We start from the raw sequence: 26,120 nt of genomic DNA, 5'->3' as shown, positions 1-26,120 counted from the left end.
TAAAAACATCAGATTCTAAACATAAAAAAAAATAATAAAATACATCCACAGTTGTAAACTGTTTCATACTAAGATTTTTGTATTTGTTTGTTTTTTACAAGATCACAAATTGTTTTAAAAGGTATGATGAATTACTAATTTCGCACATTTTCAATGAATTAAAAAAAAAACTCTAATCATACCAATATTTAATGATGTTGGTTTGGTTATTTTTTCCTATATATATCTAGATACGCTGGTATAACTTAAGAAATGTATAATAATAATTATATTTTAAATCCTACACATTTATTTAGCATAATTCTTTCCAAAATCCATTCGATTTTAATGTAATATAGAAATTTGCACATTTCAGAATTTTGAATTAAAATTTGCAAATCATACAACAATTATGTTATTTGTATTCATATACTTCTAATTTTATTACTGTACTCTTTGAAACTGATTAAGTGATATATCTTAATTTAGGAATTAAATGGTCCTCAATTAAATTTGTTTAACGTCGATTTCAGATATGCCTACAAATAAAGAGTTTAAGTGGCTAATTCTTTTCTTTATTGCACATTAAAATGATCATTGTTTCCTTCATTACATATTATTATTGTTTTTCTGACTAGTGGATGGATAAGGACATTGCATAAAATATAAAATAAGCAATTAATGTGATCAAGCCACATTAAAATTATGCTTAATAACATTTCATATCCAATGTAGAAAATGTTTCTCAAAAATTTAAACGGTTGAAAAATTAACCTAATGTGCCTTAATTATCCTGATAAACCTTAAAATTATCCTGATATAAAAACAGTTGAAAAATAGCTCAACTAATTTGAAAGTGCATTTATCACTGAAGTATACATATTGTATGAAGTTCAAAGGACATAATAATTCTTTGCATAAAAATTCTTTGTATTATTATAAAACAATGATGATAACAAAGATTGCCAAATCCATTTATATTATAATTTATTTTCAGTGAAAGTAGGATCAAAATATTTTTTTTTATTTTGCATTTATAAGCAATACACATATGTCAACAAATAATTTTAAAGTAGTTATATCACAGTAATTATATAAACTATAAGCGGTTAAAGTCAAATGAAAAAATATGATGCAGCAAAATGTTAATCAATTCTTATAATATAGAAAGCACCATGCTAGTGTTTAACAAATGTTATTACATAAAACAAGTTGAAAAAGAGAGTCTAGTTTAAAATTTCACCATTTTATAAGATTATTCTTTCAATGTTGTAAAATAATTTTGAACAATGAAATCCATTTTTAAAGGTTTTTCAATAGAAAATTAAACATTTCTTATGGGTTTTTTTTTTTTTAACTAATGGTAATATCAATGCAAATGACAGTTTGGCACACATAGCTTTACCAATTAGTTTTTAAACTATATTTCAAACATGTTTTTTTTTCAGGTATTAAATTTTTGTTGATTACTAATATGCATAAATTATTTTTAATTTTCTGGAAAAATAATACTGTCAATCAAGTTTAAGTAATAATATTTGACAAGAAATTAAGAAAAAAAAATACTATAAGAAAACTTTTTTTTTTTTTTTTTTGTTATGAATGAAGCAATTATAAGCTACTTTAATAGAAAATTGAAATGCTCCTAATGTATTAAAAACTACAATTTTAAATTGTTTCCTTGTAGACATTTTAAAGAAAATATTTAATCATATTTAATACATATTAAATGAATCAAAAAGGGGATAAAGATTTTAGATTAAAAATAAATGTTTACCTTGAGATAAACAAGTAGGTTCTGTAATCAAGACACCATCAATTGAAACATCTCCAGACTGTGGGTATATCGTAACCAGACCATTATTATTATCTATAAAACAATGATCTATTTCTATTCCAGGGCCATCAATAACAATGTCTTTAGAAGGAACAGCATCGGAGGACCCAACAAAAACACGTCCTAGAAATGTAAAAATAAGGGTAAGCAATTTAATGCAATAAGGATAAAGTTTCAAAATACCAGAAAATATAAACCTTAAGATTTCAGAATTATAGCATTAGTACTAATAGAAAGGAATTCAGTTTAACAAATATAATTACAAAGAAAATAGAGCTTTAATTAGTTTAATTATATCTATAACTAGTTTAAAAACAACAAAAAGCTATTTGGGGATGGAATTCATAATTTTGAATTTTTTGGTGTTTATATGATGAGAACAACACCAGAATTATTCATTTCATTTGGCATATATACATGCCATACCAATAGCAGGACAATTGGTCTCAAGGGATTTAATTAGCACTAAACCTGCGTACAATGATTCTTCACTGGAATTAGGTCTCAAGCCTAAATCATCCAGTCTCTAAGCCAAGACCTTACTACCAGGTTACCATGGTCTAAACAGTGAAGCATTTAACAAAATTTTTAGAAATATTCTAAACAGAACTACTTATTTTTTTTTCCCGTCCTTATTTAAACTCTATATCTATTAGAAACCTTTTAAAAAATTAATTTTATAAAAGAGATATATACAAGATGGTTAAAATGCTTTTTTAAAAAAAGGGCAAGTTAGTTCTCTTAATTGTCTGTCATTTGTTAATCAAATAGAAGAATACATTTCAGAATTTTTTTAATAATCCAATAGTTTTAAAATTATCAAAAGCTTAAGAAGACTTGCTCTAAACAAATGAAGTAAAATCAAGTTCTGCTATTAGATCAATATAATGTTTTGAATAATTAATGCAATAGAATGAAGCCAAATCATATAATCATTAATGCTTTTCAATGATCAATATAAATTTATATTTTTTATATTTATAACTTTAAAAAAAAAAGAATTCATTTTATAAATAATTTCTCCAGAAATAAAAAAAAAATACAACTAATAAAAATATATGCATACATCCAACAACTACATTTTTTAATAAAATACACACAACATTTAAAGATGAAATATCACACTAAATAAAAGCATATGTGTTAATACAGATTACCTTATAAGTGATTCACAAATAAAATTTTTGGGAAACTTATCTGAATTACTGCAATACACAAGTTTCACTTTTACTCACAGATTAAACAAGATATAGATACAGAATACACTATTCTTATTTTAGGATCTGCAGAAATTATTTATTCAAATGATACAGTTGACTGTAAAATTATACATTTAAATGCTTTTTTCCATCATCAATGTCCTTCATTTTCAAGTACTTCCTATTTATATGAGCACAAAGAGAAATGATTCCATATACAAATGCTTATACAATACAACTAGAGTTTTAAAAAAAAAACTATGTATTAATTCCTGTTCTTCCTATTGATGAATATTTAAATCACACTTCTTAATTCAAAAGGGGTGTTATTTGAATATAATGATTCATTCTCCTTTCAAATGAATGGAAATTCTAGAAATTTTATTATTAAAGAAGGCAAAATGGCAAAAAGAGCATACAGGACATATATTTACTAATAGGAATCCAAATAATTATAATTTGTCAGTAATCTTATATTGTTTGTTACAAAATAAACTTGGAGAAAAGCATTACTATATACATTAGCGTATAAGCACACTGCACAGAGAAAGCTCACAATTTTAACTAAATATAATAATAGCATAGAAAGAAGTAACATCAAATGTCAAAATTTATATAACAATTAAAAAACACTGATGGAGCTTTTTACCTTCAGGTAAAGGGTGAATAGTTACAGCAGTACTTAGCCTCCCGCCTCCAAGGCTAACAAGATGAGGCCCTTCAGTTTGAACTTTAAGAGAGCGTCCACTTTCAGAGATGGAAAGACCATCCTAAAAGTTTCAGGGATTTATTAAGGAAAGAATAAGCATATTAAATGTTAGCAATGATTTAGAGCATTATAAAGCAATTTTTTTATCTGCACTGATATGTACAAACAATTATCAATGGCATAGGTATGCATAAAGCAGAATTTAGAAAGTTGATGCTTATTTAGCCAAATATTTTAAAGAAATAAAGATTTTTAAAAAGTTAAATTTACTTTAACAAAAATTAGGGGTAAAAATAGGAAATAATTTTATGCACTGAAACAAGATTTTTCCTATCATACTAAATGTTTCTTATTCTTATATATGAAATGAAAATAAATTTAGAAATAGTAGTTTTATTAATTAGTTAAAAGTAGTTTGTAGTTTGACATGAAAAGTCAAGACTTGTGACTGGATACTGAATATTTATTAACAGTATTAAATGATCATCTCTACTTTCCATGGCAATTAACATCCAAATATTATGTATTAACTTTTTAAAAAGTACACCTAAATTAATTACATTGTTAATAAAGCTGTTTAATAACTTTACTTTTCACTTAAACATTTTAACAGAAACCAGTGTGTATGCGTCTCTGGTTCACATTCATGCACAAACATACACACATATGCAAGTACATTTAACAAGTTCATTTAGACGAAGTTAAGGGGAGAAGTGAGGAATGATCAATATATAGACAGGATTTTAATAAATTGTATTTATAATTAAAAATGCAGAAAATTATCACTAATGAAAAATTATGAAATTCAAGAATTTCAAGAAAATAAACTATATATACATATTTTCTTATTTATTTGTTTGTTTTACCTTGGAAGCGGATGCTACTTCAAGAAAGCTTCCATTCTGCAAACCAGGATTTCTCAAACCAGAAGGAAAAGGGTTTGATACCTTCCAAACACCTAATGATGCCATGGTGTCATCTTTTTTTAAATTTTAATCAATCATGTCCCTGAAAAGAAAAAGAAAAAAAAAACTGTAAAAAGAATTGAAACCAGTAATTACATCAGGATTTTGTTTTAGTTTCATATTTGATGATTATTAAGGTAATTTTTTTTCAAATATTCAATAAATGTTTTTCAGAAATAATTTCCTATCCATCTTAGAACATAACTATGAAAATCAAAACACATCATATTTGTTTGTTGCTTTGAACAATGGCAGTGGAATCAGTTCAAGATGCTCGAATTCACAGGAAAATTTTATTGACAAATTTTTAAAAATAGTTTATATTTGAAAATACAAAACAAATAAAGACGAATCTCAAAAACTGGTGTGTATTATTTTGTATTAAACTGCTATTGTACTATAAATATCTGGAGATTGTTGTTTTCTTTTTTAAAAAAACATACCGATGTATATTAATTATAATTTTAATCACATGAGCTCATAGCTTTTTAATAGAGTGATACTTGCTTAAACATCAAATCAAAAATTTGTCATGATGTTTTTTAAACAAAGTTATATTACATTAGGAGAACCATCAAATGTATTCTAGTAGTTCATATAATTTTAAGCATAAAATTACCTATATCGTAGTATGTTTGTGTGAAGTAATTTCAAATTAGCTATGTTCTAAAAATAATTTTCTATTTACTCGAAATCCTACTATAATACTGAAACTTTTATCTTTTCAAGTTGCGCTGACTAATCCTTTCCTTGCGCTGAGTCGACGAATTCATATTTCTAAAATTATATAAATTCTAATTAATTATAATTTCTAAAATTATATAAATTAGTAGTTCTTTCCTTCTTTATGTCTCCCTATTCAGTTTACTAAACTGCTTTCACCATGACTTGGACAAAGACATCACGACAAACATTAAAATTCCAATTATTTCCTAGAAAATATTAAAAAAATCATTCAAGAATTCAACGCCTACTTCTTCAAATCGTGTTAATGACTTGATGTCCATTCCTCTCCAAAAAAAAAAAAAAATAAAGAAATGCAAAATTATATGTTCAATAACTTAGTTATAGAAAACGATTCCATTAAATATTATTTATATGTTTTTGTTAGAAACGGAAATGATTAAAAATATGTGCGAGCAAACGATCCAAAAAGCAAAGCCATTTTCTGCACTATAGTCAAAAACCAAACAAACTTTTGAGTAGAAGCAATTCACATGGCTTGAGAAGAGAGTGTGAAACAGAAATAAACGTTCCATTGAGGGCTCTATTTGATTACCGGAAGTAGCGGATAGAAGACAGGAAACAAATGACAGTAGCTCCATTATGTCCTCAATTGCACACATCGTAACCGATCTTAGTTTCCGATTCTATTATTATGTTCTATTACATACATTTTGAAGCCTTTTCCTCTCTAATGATTATTTCCTTTGTAACATTCTGGTCATTCTGAATATATTTACAGTTCTAAATCTATATTAGCGGTAAAAAAACACAAAACCTGATTCTAATTTATGCCATATACTATCATATTTTAACATAACAAAGGCAAAAATATATTCAATAAATTAAACACACTACTTTTTTAAAAAAAAATCTATATATCAGTTATATATCTATTGGCAGAGTGAAAAAAAAATTTAGAACTCTTTTTTGATAAACTGTTATTAGCAAATTTTGCGTTAGCTATTTTAATCAGCAAAAAATACTGGAAAACGTAAATTTCATTTTTTTTTATTTATTTATTTATTTTCGAATTTATCTTTAAATTAATGTTTTATGCATTTTCCTTCTGCAGAAGAAAAAAAAAATGTTCGCGCTAAAGGAAAATTATAAATAAAAAAATAAAAATTTTACTTTTATTTGAACTTGGGGTTGTAAAAGAAACAGATGTTTCTTTATATAATCAGAAGATAAATATCACAAAGACGAGAAAAACCTATTTATAAGAATACTCACATTAAAGAAAGTTAATGAAATGATTTAAAATATATACGTACTTAATATATACGTATTATACGTAAATAACATGCATTTTAAATATTTACATTCAGTAATCGAGTCGATTAATAATTAATGTGCATTTTTCAAATTTTAAATTAAACTTTTTTTAATTCTCATTTATCAAGCAAAAAAAATTTATACATATATATTCAACTAATATTTTAAAAAAATTTATCAATGCATTTCATTTCTGTGTGTATTTTTCCATTGGAAAAAAAAAAAAAAAAAAAAAAAAAAAAAACTTCATGAATTATAACTCAATTCAATAACTCTTCCATTCTTCCGGTTTGAAATAAAAAGAGAAACAGCAGAATAATTTCCCAATGAAGGTCGGTTGCTTTCTGCTATCGGTTAAAAGTTGACATTATTAATACTTTCTAACAAATTAGAAAAATCTGCTTACATTTAACATGGTTCATCTAAAAGAAACTAATTACTTTAAATGACGTTTCAATTAACTTTAAATTCAGTCACCACTTATTCAAGTTTAACCAGAAATTTCGTTAGCAAAATATGCTCATGTTTATTAAGTTCCTTTTGAATTAAATTAATTAAATTTAAAATCAATCCACATCGCTTTAAGAGTAACTAAAACTTTCAATATCATAAGATAATTTTGGTTTGTTTGTTCGTACCAGAAATATTAGAATTGTACCAGTCAGTATCAGAGTTGACGTACCTGCTAAATGACAGCGCTACTAAATAAAAGATATAAAAAACAGCGATCATTCAATAAAAATTTTAAAGAAAAAATTCTGCCTTGCAACTAAAAAAAGGGAAGGGGAGGAGTATTGCTTTTTATCTAACAATGGAAAATACATCTGTACATGACAAATTTGGGATTCAATGCATGCATTTAAGATCAGAATAAATTTTTTATTCAATTAAGTAGCCTTTCGTCACCTTATTATATGTAAATTTTAAAATATGATTCACTCCCTCTATATATAATGCATGCGATTCAAACAAAGGAAAATTAGCAAGAACTCACAGCATGAATCAGAAATAATTCTGCTTACTTAAAAGTAACAGCATCTCATTCTAGGTAATCTTTTTTAGAAACACTGCCTGCCTTCTGCCTTTCATCTTTACAAGAAAACAAAGGAATTTAACTAAATATGCAACCCAACTCCCGCAGAAAAGAAAACATGACTCAGAGCCTAGAGTGAAGACAAGCGCAAAACGCGGGGAACACCCTCTGCAGCAAAATAAACACACACACACACACACAACCCATTTGAGGGTCAGTAACCAGATAGAAGAATTTCAAGAACAGGAAAGGAGTGCAACATGGTTCACGAACTATAACAGTGAAAAGATGTTTTCTAAGAAAAAAAGAAAAGAAAAGGGGGGGGGAGAAGGAAGAAAAGAAAAGATCACATTTATGTTGTCTAACCTTTCTTCGATTTAATGGTTTTATCCGATAGGAAGAATAAATCAAATGATCTCAATGAATATAATGATTATCTTATTTATTAAGTGATCAAAATAGTGAAAGAATATTGAATTACAGGGCACTATTGGGAAATTCTTTTAAATTAAACATTTTTAATCTTGTTCATTTCTTTTAATTGATCAGCATACCATTTTGAAGCTACACAAAAATTATTTTGCGACACCTCATGATTCCGAACATCGAATAACACACAACAGTTAAGCTTTTACTCTTCTCTTAACTTTCATGCCACACTAATCTAACGACATTTGACAGTTTGAACTCGCAACATACTGATATACACACTGTAGTGTACATTGACACAAGTGATAACACTTTTTTTTTTTTTTTGGTAAAACAAGTATATATCAATGATTGTTTACATATATGCAATTAAATTCCAATTTAAACTCATTTCTGAGTTCCCACTGAACTCCTAACAACACACACTCTTACTGGTATCCGCCAAACCACTCTCACACAAATGTTCATCCTCTTCATTTCATCTTCTTTCAGCCGTGGGGCTAGAAAAGTTACGTGGAGGTTAAACAAATATATCTACACTTATATCTTCAGCAGAATCTAGTCTTCAACCCATGATCCTCAAATCCCAAAGCCGAAACTCTACCACCAGGACAAGCTGGCATAGTAAATTTTACTTACTGTTCCGATCTTATAAAGGGAGGCCTCGGTGGCCTCTTGGTAAGGTCTCGGCTTGTGAGCCGTAGGGTTTCAGGTTCGAGACCCGATTCCACAGAAGAACCGTCGTGTAAAGGAGTCTGTTGCACGTTAAATGCCAAACGTCCTCCCGTTGGTGTGGAGAGGGGGGTGCCAGCTCAGGTGTCGTCCTCGTCATCTGACCACGGTTCAAAATTACGAGGTCCATCCCAAAATAGCCCTAGAGTTGCTTTATAACTGGACGTTAATATAACAACTAACTAAACTAAACTAAAAACCGATCTTATAAAGCATTATCGGCATCACGAATAAAAAAAATTAATTCGCAGCGGCTTTAAAAAAAATTGAACCTATAAATAATAATTATTGCTTATTATAATAGCATAATATAAACTTTTAAACAAATATCCACACACTTCGCTCAAACCGTAAACAATGGACAGAAAACACTACGCAATCAATGGCTCATTCAATAAACAGTAACTCAATAAGAGTGACGTGTATGTGCTTTCTTACTTTTGTTGTGCACGCAGTCTTTACGTTTTACTCCTAGTAACATCTGGAAAACATACATTTCCATCCCATAAAAAGATATGAAAGATATAACTTAATTCTTCCAGTTTTACTACTGACCTAAATTTGAGTCATTTTATGGCTGTTGCAAATATTCATAAAAGAATGCAATGTCAATGCAACATTTCAGAGTGCGTTTTACTTAAAATAAACAATCATGAAACCATTTGTACCGAGTTCAGACACTTTGTATTCATAACATCTTTAAAACAATAATGGATTTAATGTCAATGTCAAAAGTTAGGTTATGGAATATTATTAGTAAATATCGAACAATAATTTAATTCCTGAATTAATTGAAAATACTTGAAAATATCGAAATGCATTACTTTAAAATGGGCGATACATAATACTGATTTATAGTTAGGTACATTTTTGTTGAAGGGTCCGTTAAATGAGAGCCTAAATAAAAAGAAACAATGTTGCAATGTATCAATCGGCAGACATAATGAATACACAGTATTCTTTAAATTTGCAATCAGAAAATCGGTCTGAATTTCAATAAAAAGAAAATTTAAGGTTAAGTTTCACTACTTAACATAAATTTTAATCTCTAAGTCTATTATTTTACTTATCATTGGTGATATAAATTATGTTTTCTAATTAATGAAACAGTAATGTTTTCACCCCAGCATATACTTTGAAAAGAAAAACACAAAAAAGTATGCAGGCTTAAAAAAAACAGTTTTTAGCTTTTCTGTGAGATTTTACTCATTAATTATCAGTATTAAAATAACACCAAGTGCAAGAGCACAGCATAAAAAGTAACAACACATATGCACGGTCTGTAAAGTTATAGAGATGTTTAAAAAAATAGAAAGAAAAGTCAACTTTTAACTTGTAATAAATTAGCCAATTCAACTATGTTGAAACTGAATCTAAGATATTTTTTTTTTTTTAATTATAACAATTTTGCTCCCGAGTATTACGGTACTAATTGTGATGCTTTGATTTCTGGACAACAAAAGAAAACATAACTTATCACCAATAAAAGTTATATAAAATCCATCCAACTGACAAATAGATCCAATTACCTTTTCTGGAGTTTCATCCTGATGAAATTCATATGTTACATTTTGTTTTCACAAATACGAAAAACAATTAGCCATAAAATTGAAATAGAATCAAAAATAAATAACCATCAAAAAGGATAAACAATTAATTTCCGAAAGAAAGTCGAAAATCGAGAATAACAAAATCGTTTGAAGCAAAAACAGTCATCGTTTTCTCGGCTTCTTATATTGATATAAACAAAAATAAAACATATGAGACTACACAAAACTATAAACCTAATTAAGATGTTATAAATGTAGTATTTACGCATATTTTCAACTTGAGTAAGACCAAAATCGTAAAGAATCTTGTTAATCAAAAACCCTTCTTTTAAAAGTACAAAAACACTGGACCTGTTTATCGTAATTTCCTCTACTTTTAGAATTAATGCTGAATGAACTGAAAAAAAATCAAACAACAAAAATGGAAGATAAAAATCGGTGGTAATAAAATAAAAGAAAGGCTACAATTTAAATAAATATATAATAAATTTTTCTTTATTTTTGTACACTAATTATTCTTATACATCATGCTGATTCCGAGAACACACCTCTGAAAATTCCTCATTATAAATCCGCCACAGCTTAAAATAGTGATGCAGCAATAAACTGCCAAAAATCTGCATCAATCATAGTGAAGGAGGAAGTTAATTTTAATATTAATTAGTACAACGACGAAATCCAGTTCCTGGCCGTTTCGAAAAAGAAGGGATGACTAACGCTGAAAGTTAAGCTATAAAAATAAATTAATTTAATGTCTTCCTGGCGTTACTTTTTAAATAGTATTCTCTGTAGCTATAGAATTTTAAAACTTCTGACCACGTTCTTTTGTATAAATTGATGCATAATACTATATCTTCGTTCTATTGTAGCTTGTCAAAGATTCAGATTAATTTTATTGTAAGCTCACTAAGATAAATTTTGTTGTAAGCTCACTAAGATAAATTTTATTGTAAGCTTATTAAGATTAATTTTATTGTAAGCTTATTATTAATTTTATTGTTCAAGATAGTAATCTCCCAAATACCCAGCCTAATGTAGTGGAAAAGCAAACCAGATAACAGAGAGTCCGGAGAGGCCGAAGTCCCACTAATGCTCACTTCCATCCTCGCATATACCAATAAAAATGTATGAAAGACAAGGGGAGTAGTCTCCACAAAACTTTCTCGCATACTTTCTAATAAAGGTTTTACACCAAAGAATGGCATTGGAGCACAATAATTACAAAATATTAACTTTTGGCGTGAAATTACAATTTTTACTGAATCTATCATGTCATCCTTGGCGAGGCGTAAAAAGAATCTGAAAATCGAATTTGGGTTTTAGACACGTTCTTACCAACCGAGTGAAAGCGACCGAAAAGTATGACACAAAATTACACTTGTAATTCCAAAATTTCACACCAAATTTGATATATATAAGTCATCGCGTTTTTTAGTATCGCGTTTACATGTTTCTGAAAATACAGACCGGCAGACGGTCAACCGCTTGTTCGATTTGGCTCACAATTTGATATCTACACAATAGATGTCAAATATGTGTACCGAATTTATTCATCTTGTTCTCTTCTTCTTATAGTTATATTAATTTCTATTTGAACAGGATGGACAGACTTCTGAATGGTTTTAAGTTATCTTTGTCACAGACAGACGGACATATTTCAAAAGTGTTTTTCGAACACAGGGAGGTGTAAAACGAGGAGATTCATTAAAATATCGAGTTCTAATTTTTTTGAGATTAAAATACTTTCTCTAAAAAACGTATACGAGAAAGTAAAAAAGTTCAAGAATAAAAATACTGAAAAAACTTTAAAATAAATTTTATGATGCCTGACTTTATAGCGGAAAGTATAAAATTATGAACTATAGTAACAATACATATACTTTTAAAATAAATGAATATAAAACAGAGATTTGATTCTTATAAAAATTATTTAAACTTAGTGTATTAATGAAACTATTGCAATAAAGCGAAAGGATACACAAATCCATGCTATGTATACATCATTTACGCACACGGCATGTAAGTTGTTTGTAGAAGACGACCGCTAGCAACGCAATGTCTCAGCAAAATAAAATATTTTATATTTTACAGAATATCCGTTTTAACTGAGCCGGATATTTGGGAATCTACTGTATACTTACTACAGTACACTCCCGATTATCCGCGGAATTGGGTGGCGCGGCCGCCGAGGATAACAAAAATCGCGGATAATCCGGAAAAAGCTAAAAACGGGTATAGCAAAAGAGAAACCAGTCATTCCAACTTTGATAAATCGTTTTATGTACAATAAAACGTAAAATAAACAGCAGGAAATGTTTAACTAACGCTTAATATTTTAGTATATCACTCAAAACTAACCTAAAATGCATTTTGTTAATGAAAACAGAAAAGTGCTTGTATTTACGAGAGGCGTCAAGGATACACAGAAAAATTAATACATATGTACTGTTTTAATATTGTAATGTATTATGTAATTACAAAGGCATAACTGTAAAACTGCACCTTTTTGAAAAAATCAGTCAAAAAAAAAAAAAAAAAAAAAAAACTTTGTGCGGCAGGCGCGGATAATCGGGAGTCTACTGTATGATAAAAGAAGAAAAAATTATAGCTCTGTTTAAAAATTAGATAATGTATAATAGAAAATATCAAAGAAATAAGCCTAAATAGCTTTAAAGCCTGGACAAGGAAATAAAATGATAATGAGAATTAAAATGTCAGAAGTAAGATTTTTATAGTGCGTAATTGCAATAAAGTTATAGAATACTGTAAATCTTTAGGAACAGAAATTAAAATTAAAGAAAATGTCTCCTGTTTCACAGCTAAATCCTAGACATTCTTCAGACATTTGACAGTTTGCAAGGTAACCATAAAATAACTTCTCCATTTTGGAGACAACTGCAACTAAAAATAACTGGAAAATGTCATGAATGGAATTAATTAATTTTAAAATTTAATGAATTAAATCAAACATGAGGAATTGAATTAGAAAAATAAAAAATCTATATCAAAAGCAGCCGATGCAATATTTTGCACATAAGGAAGGTCAGTATAATAAAAATGTTGAACATAAACCGGAACCTCTTATATTATTTTTTTAAAATATTTTCTGCAAATTTTATAATACATTTAATGGGGGGGGGTATAATCACGTGTATTAATAAAATTTTATATCAGCCAATTTTTGTATGTCACTCAGACTTATTTTCATTCCAACAGCGCTAAAATCTCTTCTTTCGGTAATTTTTGATGCTTCAAGATTTTTGTTGTTGTTGTTGTAGTTGAATTCATATTTCAGATACGGCTCAGGCTTTGAATAAAAACGCTGAATTTCATAAAATAAACGGAATGAATTACGCCAAACATTAACATCGATGAATAAAATTAGTTGAAGAAAAAAAAATGAATAAGTTTATACATGAAGTGCTCGAATTATTTAAAAAATATTGCATAGTTATTATATTAAAAAATTATTCATCGCCAGAATGATGAAATTCCGATTTCGAAAAAGCTGAAAGCTGTGTTTTTGTGGAAATAATGTGTTATGTCAGATATTCCCATGCCTTCCATAGTTTGTATATGCTTTCATTCCGTTCATTAGTTTTAACTACAAATGCCTTCACACCAAGAAAGCCTTTTTTTGTTGTTGTTGTTGAATTCATATTTCAGATACAGCTCAGGCTTTGAATAAAAACGATGAATATATATATAATAATGATACCTTTATTATAATGATAGTTTTAAATATTAAAAAAAAAGTCTACAAACGTTTTTTGCATGGATAAAATGCATAAATTGGCAAAACAGATAAAATCCGATTCATTTAATATTTTCTTTTTTTCATTAAAATATAGAAAAATAATTAGTTTCTATTAATAAAATTATTAAATCAAATAAAAGAATTTCTCTCCCTCCAAAAATAACTATATCATTTCAACCAATTACAATTTCTCATATAATAAAACGAGATGAAAAACTTTCCTATAAATATCACTATTAAAAAATATTTTATATAAAGCAAAAATGCCTTAAAATACAGAAAAGAAATCGCCTTCTAATCGCACAGACAGAATCCTTTTCTAGCAAACATTTCTTCAAAACTAGCAAACGTAAATGATTACTATATCAACATTGTTTCAAACATCATTTGCAAAATAATACATATTAGATATAATGCACTAAATCTTCCGATGATACCAGACGAAAGCAGTCATCAATATCACAGAAATAAAATACAGTTTTAAAAAAAAAAGCTTAAAAGTAAATAAAAGCTCCGCCCTACGTGAAAAACAGTAATTTAATTCATGCGCAGTGACTTACTTCTTTATTCAAGTAAGGCAAAGCAAATCATACGTTCCTCACACACTTGCTCAGTCTCCAGTTATTCCTAACGCCTTTTTGAAGGTCAAGAATTTTCGCAATTCATAAAAATCGTCCACACCTGTGCAGAGGCATAATGACGTAGAAATAAAAGGACAATAAAATGATAAAAAGAAAAAAAGAAAGCACGTCGTTTTATAAGGCTTGTTTTTTCTCTTTCTATTCAACGTTGTCCGTAATAAAATACTTCAAATATAGAATTCGTTTTCAAAGTTACTTTTACATTGAGTATTTTCTCATGCGAGAATTTCCATGGAATTTTGTGAGCATTCAAGGCTGTCCTTTTCTTATACAAGTATATAAAAAAAATCTTTACTTACCACCACTTTAATTTATTATTATTATCATTATTTTATTAACATGTAAAATATTAAAAAGAAATTAAAGACTCGAACATCTAATCCAAAACATTGGTAGCATGATAAAGTTATGGACTTCATACATCTAGATTTATTTTTAAAATGTACTCTTAATAATATAATAGCCATAACGTTCATAAAAAAAATAATGTATTTAATGTCATTACAATATGAGTGTGCTCACATCTAGTAATTAAAACAATGAAAAACATTGTCATCGATTATATTTAAAAATATTTTGAAAACATTGTTTAAAAACTGATTTTTAAAAAATTGAACGAAAACTGAATTGATATTACTGAACAACTTTATCTTAAAGCGATGCAAAAAAAAAAAAAAAAAATGTTTTTTGTGTAATAATATTTTTTTAAGTTAATAATGGAAAAATATTAAATTTAATCGATTACTTTCTCGTATAGAAAGTAAAAAAGGAGAAAGTATTGTAGTTGTCAAAAAATTTGACAGAGATTTTGATGAACCTCCACATTTCAAACTTCCGAAGACCGAAAAACATATTTCCGAATTTATGATTGTGTTTCTCTGTCTATCTGTCTGTCTGTGAACACGATAACCCAAAAACGCTTTCAGAAAAGAAAAAAAAAAAAAGTTTGGTATACAGACTTAACGCTAAATTAGTATTCTATCAAATGAATGGGAAATTTATCCTTTCAGTTATCCGAAATTAAGTTAACATGATCACAAGAAAACGAAACGAAGAGAGCTAGAGAGTAACATTTGGCATGGATATTTAACAATTAAAGTAGAGATATCAATCAAATCTGAATCCAAATCTGTTTAGGGTACTAACCATCTGTCGGTCTATAAGTTCGCATGCATGGCTTCAACAGATCTGAAAAAACGCATCCAAAATACATATCCAAAATTCTGGTGCTTGTGTGCAACCTTTAAAAAAAATCGCAAATTGCACACTAATAGACTTTTATACATACGGTTCGTCAATGGCATACAGTTAACAATACATATGAACATTTATTAGAAATTTAAGGAAGTAATTTGCACATAGTAAACCTGTTTATAAAAGTTATCATAAAAAAATAATGGCCCAATAAGAGCAATTATTACAAAGAAAATTATAAGTAATTAGAAAAATAGAGAAAATTTGCAGATAGAAAACCAGCATACATAGAATAAAATGACCAGAGCAGTTTAGTTTAGTTTAGTTTAGTTAAATTTAGTTATATTAATGCCCTGGTTTTAAAGCAACACTAGGGCTATTTTGGGATAGACCTCCTAATTTTGAACCACGGTCAAATGACAAGGGCGACACCTGAGCACTCCCCCCTTGCCAAACTTTCGCACCACACCAGCAGGGAGAGATTTGGCCCTGACGGATTTAACATGCATCAGACCCGCTTATACAATGGTTTTTCGGTGGAATCGGGCCTCGAACATGGAACCCTCCGGCTCTGAGGCCAAGGCCACCACGACCTCGGATAAAATGATTAATTAACTAATTAGAAAGCAAGAAAATCCATGAAACCAAATATCAATTAAATCGTAAATTTTATCATAAAGAATACTTAAAGCCAGATATTAATAATCCCAAGTTGATTCTATAACATAAATGAAAAATATTTAATGTATATAAAATGTAAAAAACAACCTTCATACATAAAAAGTGCATAAAATAACCTTCAAACAAATGCGTATTAAAAGAGTGTAAAAAAAATAAAAAAAATTATTTCGATTTTATCCGTTAAATAAAGAGTTGGATCCATAGCTTTAATAAAAACAGTTTCAATCATGCTAAAGAACAAATTAATCTTTTTGCCTCAAAGAATAAAAATAAATAAAATTCTATAACTCATTTTTTTTAACAATTGCATAGTAAAAATAAAACAAAAACCAGAAAAAGACTTGATTTATTCTCTGTTTTATATACTTGCCAAAAGATTATAAATAATATTACGCAATCACGCGTAGCGCAAACGTTTTTAATAGGAACTATTAGAAAAATTCAGGGTTTCGCAAAGCTGGCGGCTATAGCCCTAATAATGTAATTCAATCCTTCACCGTAGTTCTCGATTACAGGTAAAATGAGATCTTTTGATGACAAAACATGTTTATGATTATCTATACTGAATACTAATTTCTAAATGTCTGGTATCGATAATCATTGTTTTAACCACGAATTCAGATAGTGGAAAATAGCAGACATCAGGAAAAAATACTTTAAAAGACAATATCTAATTTTAAAATTATGAAGCTGAAAAATGTCATTAAAAAAACGCATATAATAAATAAGAATTTCATTTTATAATAATGAAGAAAATTATTTTACAATACAGAAAAATTCTTTTCAAACATGTTCTACAAAAAAAATTATGAAATTAAGCAAATTTATATACAATAGAATAATAAGCTTTAACATCATTGTATCGTTAAAGGAAAAAGTGTGCAATTAAAGAAATAAGATGCAGTCAGCCGTAGAAAATCTGAATCATTAAAAAAAAAAAAGCTTATTAAAATGCAAAAATTTAGATTATTTCTAATCAAATTCTTTTTTACAAATTTTTTTTCTTTGGCATTAAATAACATACGTTTGTGTAATCATTCTCAGGTTTTTAAAACGACATAACGCACACGAGATAGAAAAATATAAATCTGAAAAAAGAAAAAGAAAAAAAATGGAATTATAAAACTTTTTCCTAAAGACAAAAGACTAACCTATACATTAGCAGAATGAAAATTTTTCCTGTAACGAAAATCATTTTCAAGTGCAAAGTCACTGAAAGACGTCACATTTTCCTGAAACAGGAAAACTCTTCATTAGTTAATATCACAAATATGGGTTATTCAGTCACTAAAGAGATGCTACGCTCTCTCAATAGAACACTTCACTGAGAATTTTTGTCGAAAACTCAGCAATTTAGTATAATCTGGAATTATATTTATTTAGTATATTAATTAATAATATTAATTGTTAATATTAATTATATTAATATAATATTAATAATTAATATTAATTATATTAATATAATATTAATAATTAATATTAAATGTTAATATTAACAATTATATAAATATTAATTGTATTTATTTAGTATAACTGAGAATTTTTGTCGAAAATTCAGTATATAGGGCGTTCAGATATTTATTAAATGCATTTGTGCATTTCTCCGATGAACTTGGGTGGTTTCATGTTCACGCTAGAACTACCAAAACCGTCATTTTGACGGTTTTTAAATTTTATGCTTAAAAATTTTGGCATAATTTATGTGTTGTTCTAGAACTTTTAATGATATATAAGAACAATTACATATTCCTATTCAATTTCCACTCAGCCATTTTAACTTCCATAATCAGTATGGCCTATACCTATTAATATCAAATCCATCAAAATGACGGCTTAAACAACTTCGAAGTCGAACAATTTAATATTTTATGGATCATCTATGCAATAATGGACATCAATGCGTATTTACATTCATTTATAAATCGCCTTCAGACATTTCCTGGAAAAATTTGAATTACATTTTTCATATGAAATTATACTGATTGATCCAAAGTTTTCGACAGCTGTTATAATGGGATCGGTTTTATTCCGATTATGATTCAGTTTAGACCTAAAAGTTAAAAGGATATCCTATAAATGCAAATACAAACTGTTTTTCTTGGGTTTTTTTTATTAATAAATAGTGATTTATTATATTAAATGTTGTTTTTGTTAAATTATATTCTTTTATTTATATAAACTACGCCAAAAGTTACAACGAAATCCATGATGATCAAAAACGCGCCAATTTGACCGGTGTAGTAAAACTAGGTATATATTTAATATCGGTAGTTTATACCTAAAATTTATACTTAATGTCAAAACCACGTCCAATACTTTCAAACGAGTCTCATCACATTCAGAACAGAATTAAACCAAGTTTAAATTATATTTTCTACTGCCACAGAAATTCCCAAATTTTCATGTTTCACCAAATTCTTTAAATCAAATATTGCAAAGTTGCTATTTATGTAAATTTAAAAAAAAAGAAAATGGGAATTAGTGGTTATGCATATGCTGAGCTGCAATGGAATAAGCAATATGTTAAACAAATGATGAAGCATCCAAAATTCAAATTTGAAAGTAAAAAAAAAGGATTACGTATTATAGAATTAAAAATTTATCTTAAGCAAGTTCATTCAAAACAAGTTAAGAATACTACATATGCATAACAATGTTTCTTATTTTGTCCAAGACTTCAAGCAAAAATGAGAAACAAAAATCTATTTCAGAGAACTTTAAACTGCAGAAACTACCAACCAAAATAAAAGCAATTTTGATGAGACTAACTTAAAAGTAAATATTTCCTGAGTCAAAACTATTAAAAGAAAGATGCATTGTATTTAGAGCTACCTAATGCTGCTACATCTAAAACACAAATAAACTTATCCAAATTAGAAATAAATATTGTTTAAAAGCAAAAATGATTTAAATGGAATAAAAAAAAGAAGGAAATGAAGAAGAATCCGGTCTGAAGACTTTATCAAGGGTCACCAATAGGCAAGGATACAAACCAAGGATTTTTTTTCTTTTGGGGGTCTGATTCCCTCGTGAAACTTTTTAAAATTTTAATATATAAATACAATATTTTGCCTAAAGCGTTGAAAGTAACTGATACAAAACACTGAAGTTGAAGATGTGATGAGTATAGAGGCATTATTGACAAAATTATATCGGAAACACACATTAAAAGAAAACAGCTTTAAATGAATAAAATATACAGATATCCATAGGTGAAAAAGTTCAAAAGACTCGCCGACCGAAATAGTTAGAGAAAACTTGTTTTATTACGTTCGCAGCATTGACAGAGGGTGGGAAAAAATATATAATTATCATAATTTCTAATTGGAGCATGTTTTTCGCAAGTGACGAGACAAATTTTACGGCATTCTAACGTTCGGTATATAAGACAGGCCAAGGACGAATAAAAAAGACAGGTTCCAATTAGTGTGAAACAACTTATTAAGATTCACTGGGTGAACATTTCGTTATGCTCTCAGGAAACTCAGCAATTCGATTTCATTCGGAACTTTCTTCTTCGTGTTGCTGTTTTTTTTTTTTTTAATTATGAAAAGATGAAAATGATGGAATAAGTTAATAAATCAAAACTTTTTCAATCAAAAACACGAAGTTTTTTTTAATTATATGCAAATTTATTTCATATTTACTTAAAGAATTTTTTTTTAGAAATAAAAGAATGATGGAACTGCACATATTGAGAGGTAAAACTAAATGAAATGCTAAGAAATATTTTGTAAAAGATTTCAAAATGCCTCACTGATTTATCAATTAAGTTATAATGTCATTGTAATTGCTACCATTTCCATTAGAGTAGGATCCTTGATTTTGCAATTAGCTCTCGAGCGCACGTGATCAAAAACTATACCGAAGCTTTCTTTTAATGCAGAGGCTAAATTCTTAAGTGTATAAATTTATTAATTTATTTGGTTGCATTGAATTGATATGTCGATAAAGAATTCCGGAAAAATCTATATATTTCATTTTTTCGTTTCAATGAAAATGTGCGACTCTCCCTTTAAATAGAATCATATAGTGTACACATGAAACATATAATGCGCATCATCGGACTAGCAGAAAACCTTACAGCGTGTCCTTATTATTTTTTTATTTTTTCCAGATTTTTCGAACTATTATAATAAATAATACTGAATATCAAAAATTTAGATTGACTAAACTGTTCACATATTTTTCCATAATAGACATATTTTGCGTATAGCTTCGTCAATATATATATATATATATATATATATATATATATATATATATATATATATATATATATATATATATATATATATATATATATATACTAGCCGCCTTTGGCGACCAGCCGGTTCACCAGTATTACCGCTCGCTACAATTTTCAATTAAATATTTTAAGTAACTTGTCTCTCAATAGCTTCTCAAACAAAACATTTTTAATCTTCAAATTTTGATAGTCATACCAAATTTATACTGTTGTTTAGATCGTTTCGTTCAATTTACTATATATATTTTGCTAATTTGTTGTCATTTCCGGTAAAACGTCAACTTTAATTTAAAGTGGAAATGCCGAAATTGCAATTAATGTAAAGATATTTTTTAATGAAACCAAGCGTTTTATTTTATTTATCATTTTTGTTGTTATTTATTTATTATTATTATTATTGAATATGAGTACTGCAAACAGAATCGTTCGGTATTTGTCTTATGTGAACTACAAAATATTTTTCATAATTTGCGTAATATCTCAAAGAATAATTCAACAAAAATTTCTCAGATTCAGCATAAAATTCAGTTTTTAGTTTTGCTTTCAAAAGGATTGAAATGAAATCAATAATAATATTTTGTTCCGGCCTATAAATATATTTCAAAAATTATGAAGTCTAAATTTTATGTAGTAAGGTATCATATTCTGAGAAATATTCTGGACACACCAAATTTTAAATAAATGAATGAATGTTTCTATTTTCCACGATTAACTAAGACTGATTTATGAAGTTTTGAATGTTAAAAATTTAGAAAAACTCAACATTTTCATAATCTTAGGCCAATTAATCTTGAGAAACCTGCGCGCTGATTGGTGTATTTTCTTTAAAACAATCGATGGAAAATCTAAAATTATCCTTTTTTTTTTTTTTTCAGTCAGTTTAAGTGATTGATTTTGTTGATTGAAGATTAATTCTTTATTTAAAATATTAGTGTTTCAAGAACATTTTGTTAAACGTGATTTCCACAGCAGAAGCTTTATTTAAAATCAAAAATTCGTTATATATTAGAGTATTTATTGGATCAAGTTACATAAAATATAATCATTTTCCATTTTGACCATTTTAGAAGATCTGTGTCTATTACTAAAGGTTTACAAATTAGCAGTGTGGCCCTGATTTGAATGGATATCCTGTTCATATTAAACAAAACTTGCCTTAAAATAAAACTGATTTATTGGATTAATAATACAGATAGTGTAAAAGATCATAAAATAATTTTTCTTGAATTTATTTTTTAGAAAAAAAATAATATTTTATATTTCTTTCATTTCCTACAGACACGTGACGAAAATCATATTTTTGCAGATTTCATTTCCAAAATTTATTTTTAAATGGAGCTTTCCATTTAATTTATTTTTAATTGGAGCTTTAATCGATGTGATAGCAACACTTTGAAAAAAGCTAATTTTTTCCCCATGAATGCGAAACGCGCTCGTGCAGCTTAAATTTTATTTTTATTTTGTACGAAAAAAATTGTTGAAAAATATATTTAAATTATTTATTTAAAAATTAATTAAAAATAGAAATTTAATTTTAAGGTTAAAACATTGGTATCATTTAAAAGATAAATTTTTGATCTTTAACTTGATGTAAAAATCTTTTTTGTGCGGTAATATTTTTGGAAGTTATAGCAGAAACACGCTAAAATTTCGCTTATTTTTTAAATAAATAAAATTTTAATTAAAAATTCGAAAAAAATAACCCCGAGGTGCACATTCCCGGCCTCCAAGGTATACACGTGCCAAATTTCGTAGCTGTTGGTCGAACGGTCTGGCCTGTAGAGCGCCAACACACACACACACACACTGAGCTTTATTATAAGTATAGATATATAAACCGAGTAGACCTCTTCTCTCAAATTGATTAGGCTTAAAATTTGAAGGAGAAAAAAAATATACTAGCTTCTCGTTGAAGGATTTGATCCAAAATTTGACATAAATCTATAATTTTGGCATAAAAATCTAGACTAAATTTTAATAATTTAGACTGTATTTCCAAGTTATTGTGTTCAAACAGATAAGAAGACATAGAATAGTCAACCAATTGACAGTATTGGTCTACTATTTATTTTTATCTATTATTATTCTGATAAAACTATCAAATTTCATATAACTATAATTGCATTGTTGTATTTGTATTTATCAAATTCACATACAAGCAGACAGATAGACTTCCTGCTAATGGATTTCATCTACAATTATGATGCTATGACAAAATAAATGTCATTTACCTACTTGTTCTATTTTGAAATTACTGTATTTCGAGATAGATATAACTCCAAAAATGATTTTTTCATAGGAAGGTCTTAAAAAAAAGATATTTATTAATAGCTCAAGGTCCTTTTTTTTTTAATGATTGCAGTAGGGTTTTTCTTTATATATTTCAATATATTTTAAATAAATTCTTACTACTTTTTGACTATTATTAAGAAAAAGGCATCGCAGAATTCTTGAAAAAATGGGATTTATTATAGCTCACAACTAGGGAAAAAAGGATTCAGAGCATTCAGACATTATTTCGTAACGAAACACTCACAGCTGCTGGTAATTTTCCTGTGTACAAATGTCAAATTCAGATAAGAGAAATCCACCTTAAAATACTTGCATTGCACACAGGTATCTTTTCCCTACTGCGTCAAAGAAAGTAGTCTTACAAAATTGATAACCCAACGTATTCTTAGATAAGCACAATAAATATTGCAATAACGCAAGACTCGGTTTATGTCATCCCATAATCTTAAAATAGAATCGCGTATTGAAAAAGAATAAAACATTATATGTCTACGTGATTGCTTTGACATCCTGGGATGGAAACACTACTATTTCGGAATAAATCCAATGTCGAAAAATGAATTTCATGTTTGGATTAAGCTTTTATGAGGATTAAAACTATAACAAAACATTGAAGATCTGTTTACACAAATTTCCTTTTTATTGATTTTGTTTTATTGAAAAACAAATTATTAAACAATAAAAATTTCTTTTATCCTGAGTGAACTGAATTTTTATTTTTCACTCATAGTTTATCCATCTTTTTTTAATGTTAAAGAAATTTTTAAAAAAAGCATGAAATACTGGGTTTTGTAAAATTTTTATTTTGTAAAAGAACAATTAGGTATAATGGCGTTTCTTCAATAGAACACATTTCTAACACAACTCAAAAAGTTTTATTTCAAAACATTGTTACCTTTTTAAAGCGCTACTAGCATGATGTATTGATGATTTAATGAGAAAATTTCACATCGTAAGTAATATGGTGCTTTTTTATTGTTTGTTTGTTTCTAGCGTGGTGTTATAGAGAGATAATTGTGTGTATCACATATCTTGCTGTAATTTACAGGTTTTAAAGTAGTGTATTATAGTTGTTGATCAGTCTAGAACTTCTCGAGTTCTTGCAAATGCTTAGCGTGCAATTATGTATCGCTTGGACATATTATACTATGTGTGCTATTTGGGATTGAATAACTTCAGTAATCTTAGTAATTAATTAAAAACATTGATTCTATACCTCATAATTGTTGTTTTATATAATTTTGCAATCTGCCCAATATTTTACCGAAAACAATGCATAATCATACAAAAATATTACGAACATCAAAGAGTCAAGTATGAAAGATGGAAAAAGATTTATGATGTTTCGGTTCTGGCAACAAATAATTTGCACAAACACAAAAAAATTCAAAACACGATTTTGACCAGCAGATTTCACATTTAGTAAAAACTAGCAGTACCCGCAGAGCATTTGCCCATGGCATAACATCCAAGAGGGAAAATTAGCTTTACACTTAAGCCTGATTCACTCTGTGTCTGTAATTCAATTGCAGTGCTAGAGAAAAAAGAGTATTCTATTGAGCAGAGTAACCGTTTAATTTTTTTCTCTGATATTCATTAACCGAACGTTTCTTTTCTCTCCATTTTCATTATCGCGCAAAAAACGAAGCATTTTGGCATTTAATGTGCTCAGGCCAAGGTTGAATTTCCTTCTTTTTTCGGCATAATGAGTTTTGAAATGCTGTTTAAAATCAGACGTAAACAAAGAAAAGTATCGCATATGCATTCCACAGCTCTTGCTATTTGCGCATGCGCAGTTTCAGGTTTTCGGACATGCGCGAATACTATGTATAGTAATACTATATATTATACTATGTATAGATTTAACATACTGTCAGAAAAGTAATATAATAAATTAATTCATACCAAAGCAGATATTAATCAAAATTCAAGAGAAGTATGTTTAGAATCTGAAATTTAACTAAGTCAGCTTGGATTTACATGAATAAATAAGGATAATGTTCTCCTTTTCTCGATCATCAATTAAAAGGCAATAAATGTAACAAGAAAGAAGTAATAAGAAATACCAAGAAATGAATTCCTAATGAAGAAATAAATGTATTCCTAATGAACCAAAAATTTCATTCAAAGTTGATAGGTTGATTTCTCTCAAACATATGAGATCAGTAAGTTAAATAGCTTAATCAAGAAAATGAGTTTCTTTAAACCTTCTAAATATTAAAAAATGTGAAAAAAAAACCATAAAGAATCATTAACGAAATGCAAATATTCACTAATAAATAGGGTGTTAAATTAAGTTCAGATACATTAAGATGCCTTTTTAAAGCAATACATGAGTTATTTTTGAAATGATCTCATACTCAATTCGTCATTTAACCCAGGATACTGGGTCAGATTACGTAAACGATGTCTAAGCCGGCACAATGTCCTTCAAATTTTTGCATCACATTAACGGAGGATTCACGACGTTAAATTTAACATGCAGCCGGTCTACAAAAATGACAGATTTTCAGAAGCATTCTGTTTTCGAATCTGGATTGTTTAGGTTTCGATATGAGCTTCTCACCAGCCCACTACGTACCCTTGAAAAAGATGGATGAAATTATACGATCTAATTTCTAAACAAATCACCAGTCAGATTTGTGAAGTAGATATTACTACTGATAATTTAACTGTTAATTCAAAGTTAGAAAATGATGTGTTCATAAACTAACTAATAAATTGAATGATAAAAGTGTTATTACAAAAATTTGATTAAAGTAATAAAAAAAAATTCTTAGTCGGCATCATTCTGAAATTACTATTTTTTAATAAAATGATTTATAGCTTGCAAAATGCACAAACATTGCTTTTTCACAAAACGATTCTATTT

General features: G+C 27.8%; 1 protein-coding gene across 4 annotated transcripts in view; it reads right to left on the bottom strand.

Moving 5' to 3' along the window:
* LOC129969590 (pleckstrin homology-like domain family B member 1) overlaps positions 1–26,120 on the bottom strand; it is a 136,743-nt gene that overhangs the window by 62,957 nt on the left and 47,666 nt on the right. For 3 of the 4 annotated variants that reach the window (XM_056084226.1, XM_056084225.1, XM_056084227.1), the window contains 3 exons: positions 4,591–4,732; positions 3,665–3,785; positions 1,757–1,939 (listed from right to left, as the gene is read on the bottom strand). In XM_056084226.1, the coding sequence (XP_055940201.1) occupies positions 1,757–1,939; positions 3,665–3,785; positions 4,591–4,695 (409 nt within the window). In that variant the 5' untranslated portion in view covers positions 4,696–4,732. The remainder of the gene's footprint in view (positions 1–1,756; positions 1,940–3,664; positions 3,786–4,590; positions 4,733–26,120) is intronic. The other variant, XM_056084228.1, reaches the window with a different exon arrangement.

This window comes from Argiope bruennichi, chromosome 5, assembly GCF_947563725.1.
Source record: "Argiope bruennichi chromosome 5, qqArgBrue1.1, whole genome shotgun sequence".
NCBI lineage: Eukaryota > Metazoa > Arthropoda > Arachnida > Araneae > Araneidae > Argiope > Argiope bruennichi.
The sequence above is the reverse complement of the archived record's forward strand: the minus strand, read 5'-3'. Positions and strand labels throughout refer to the sequence as shown.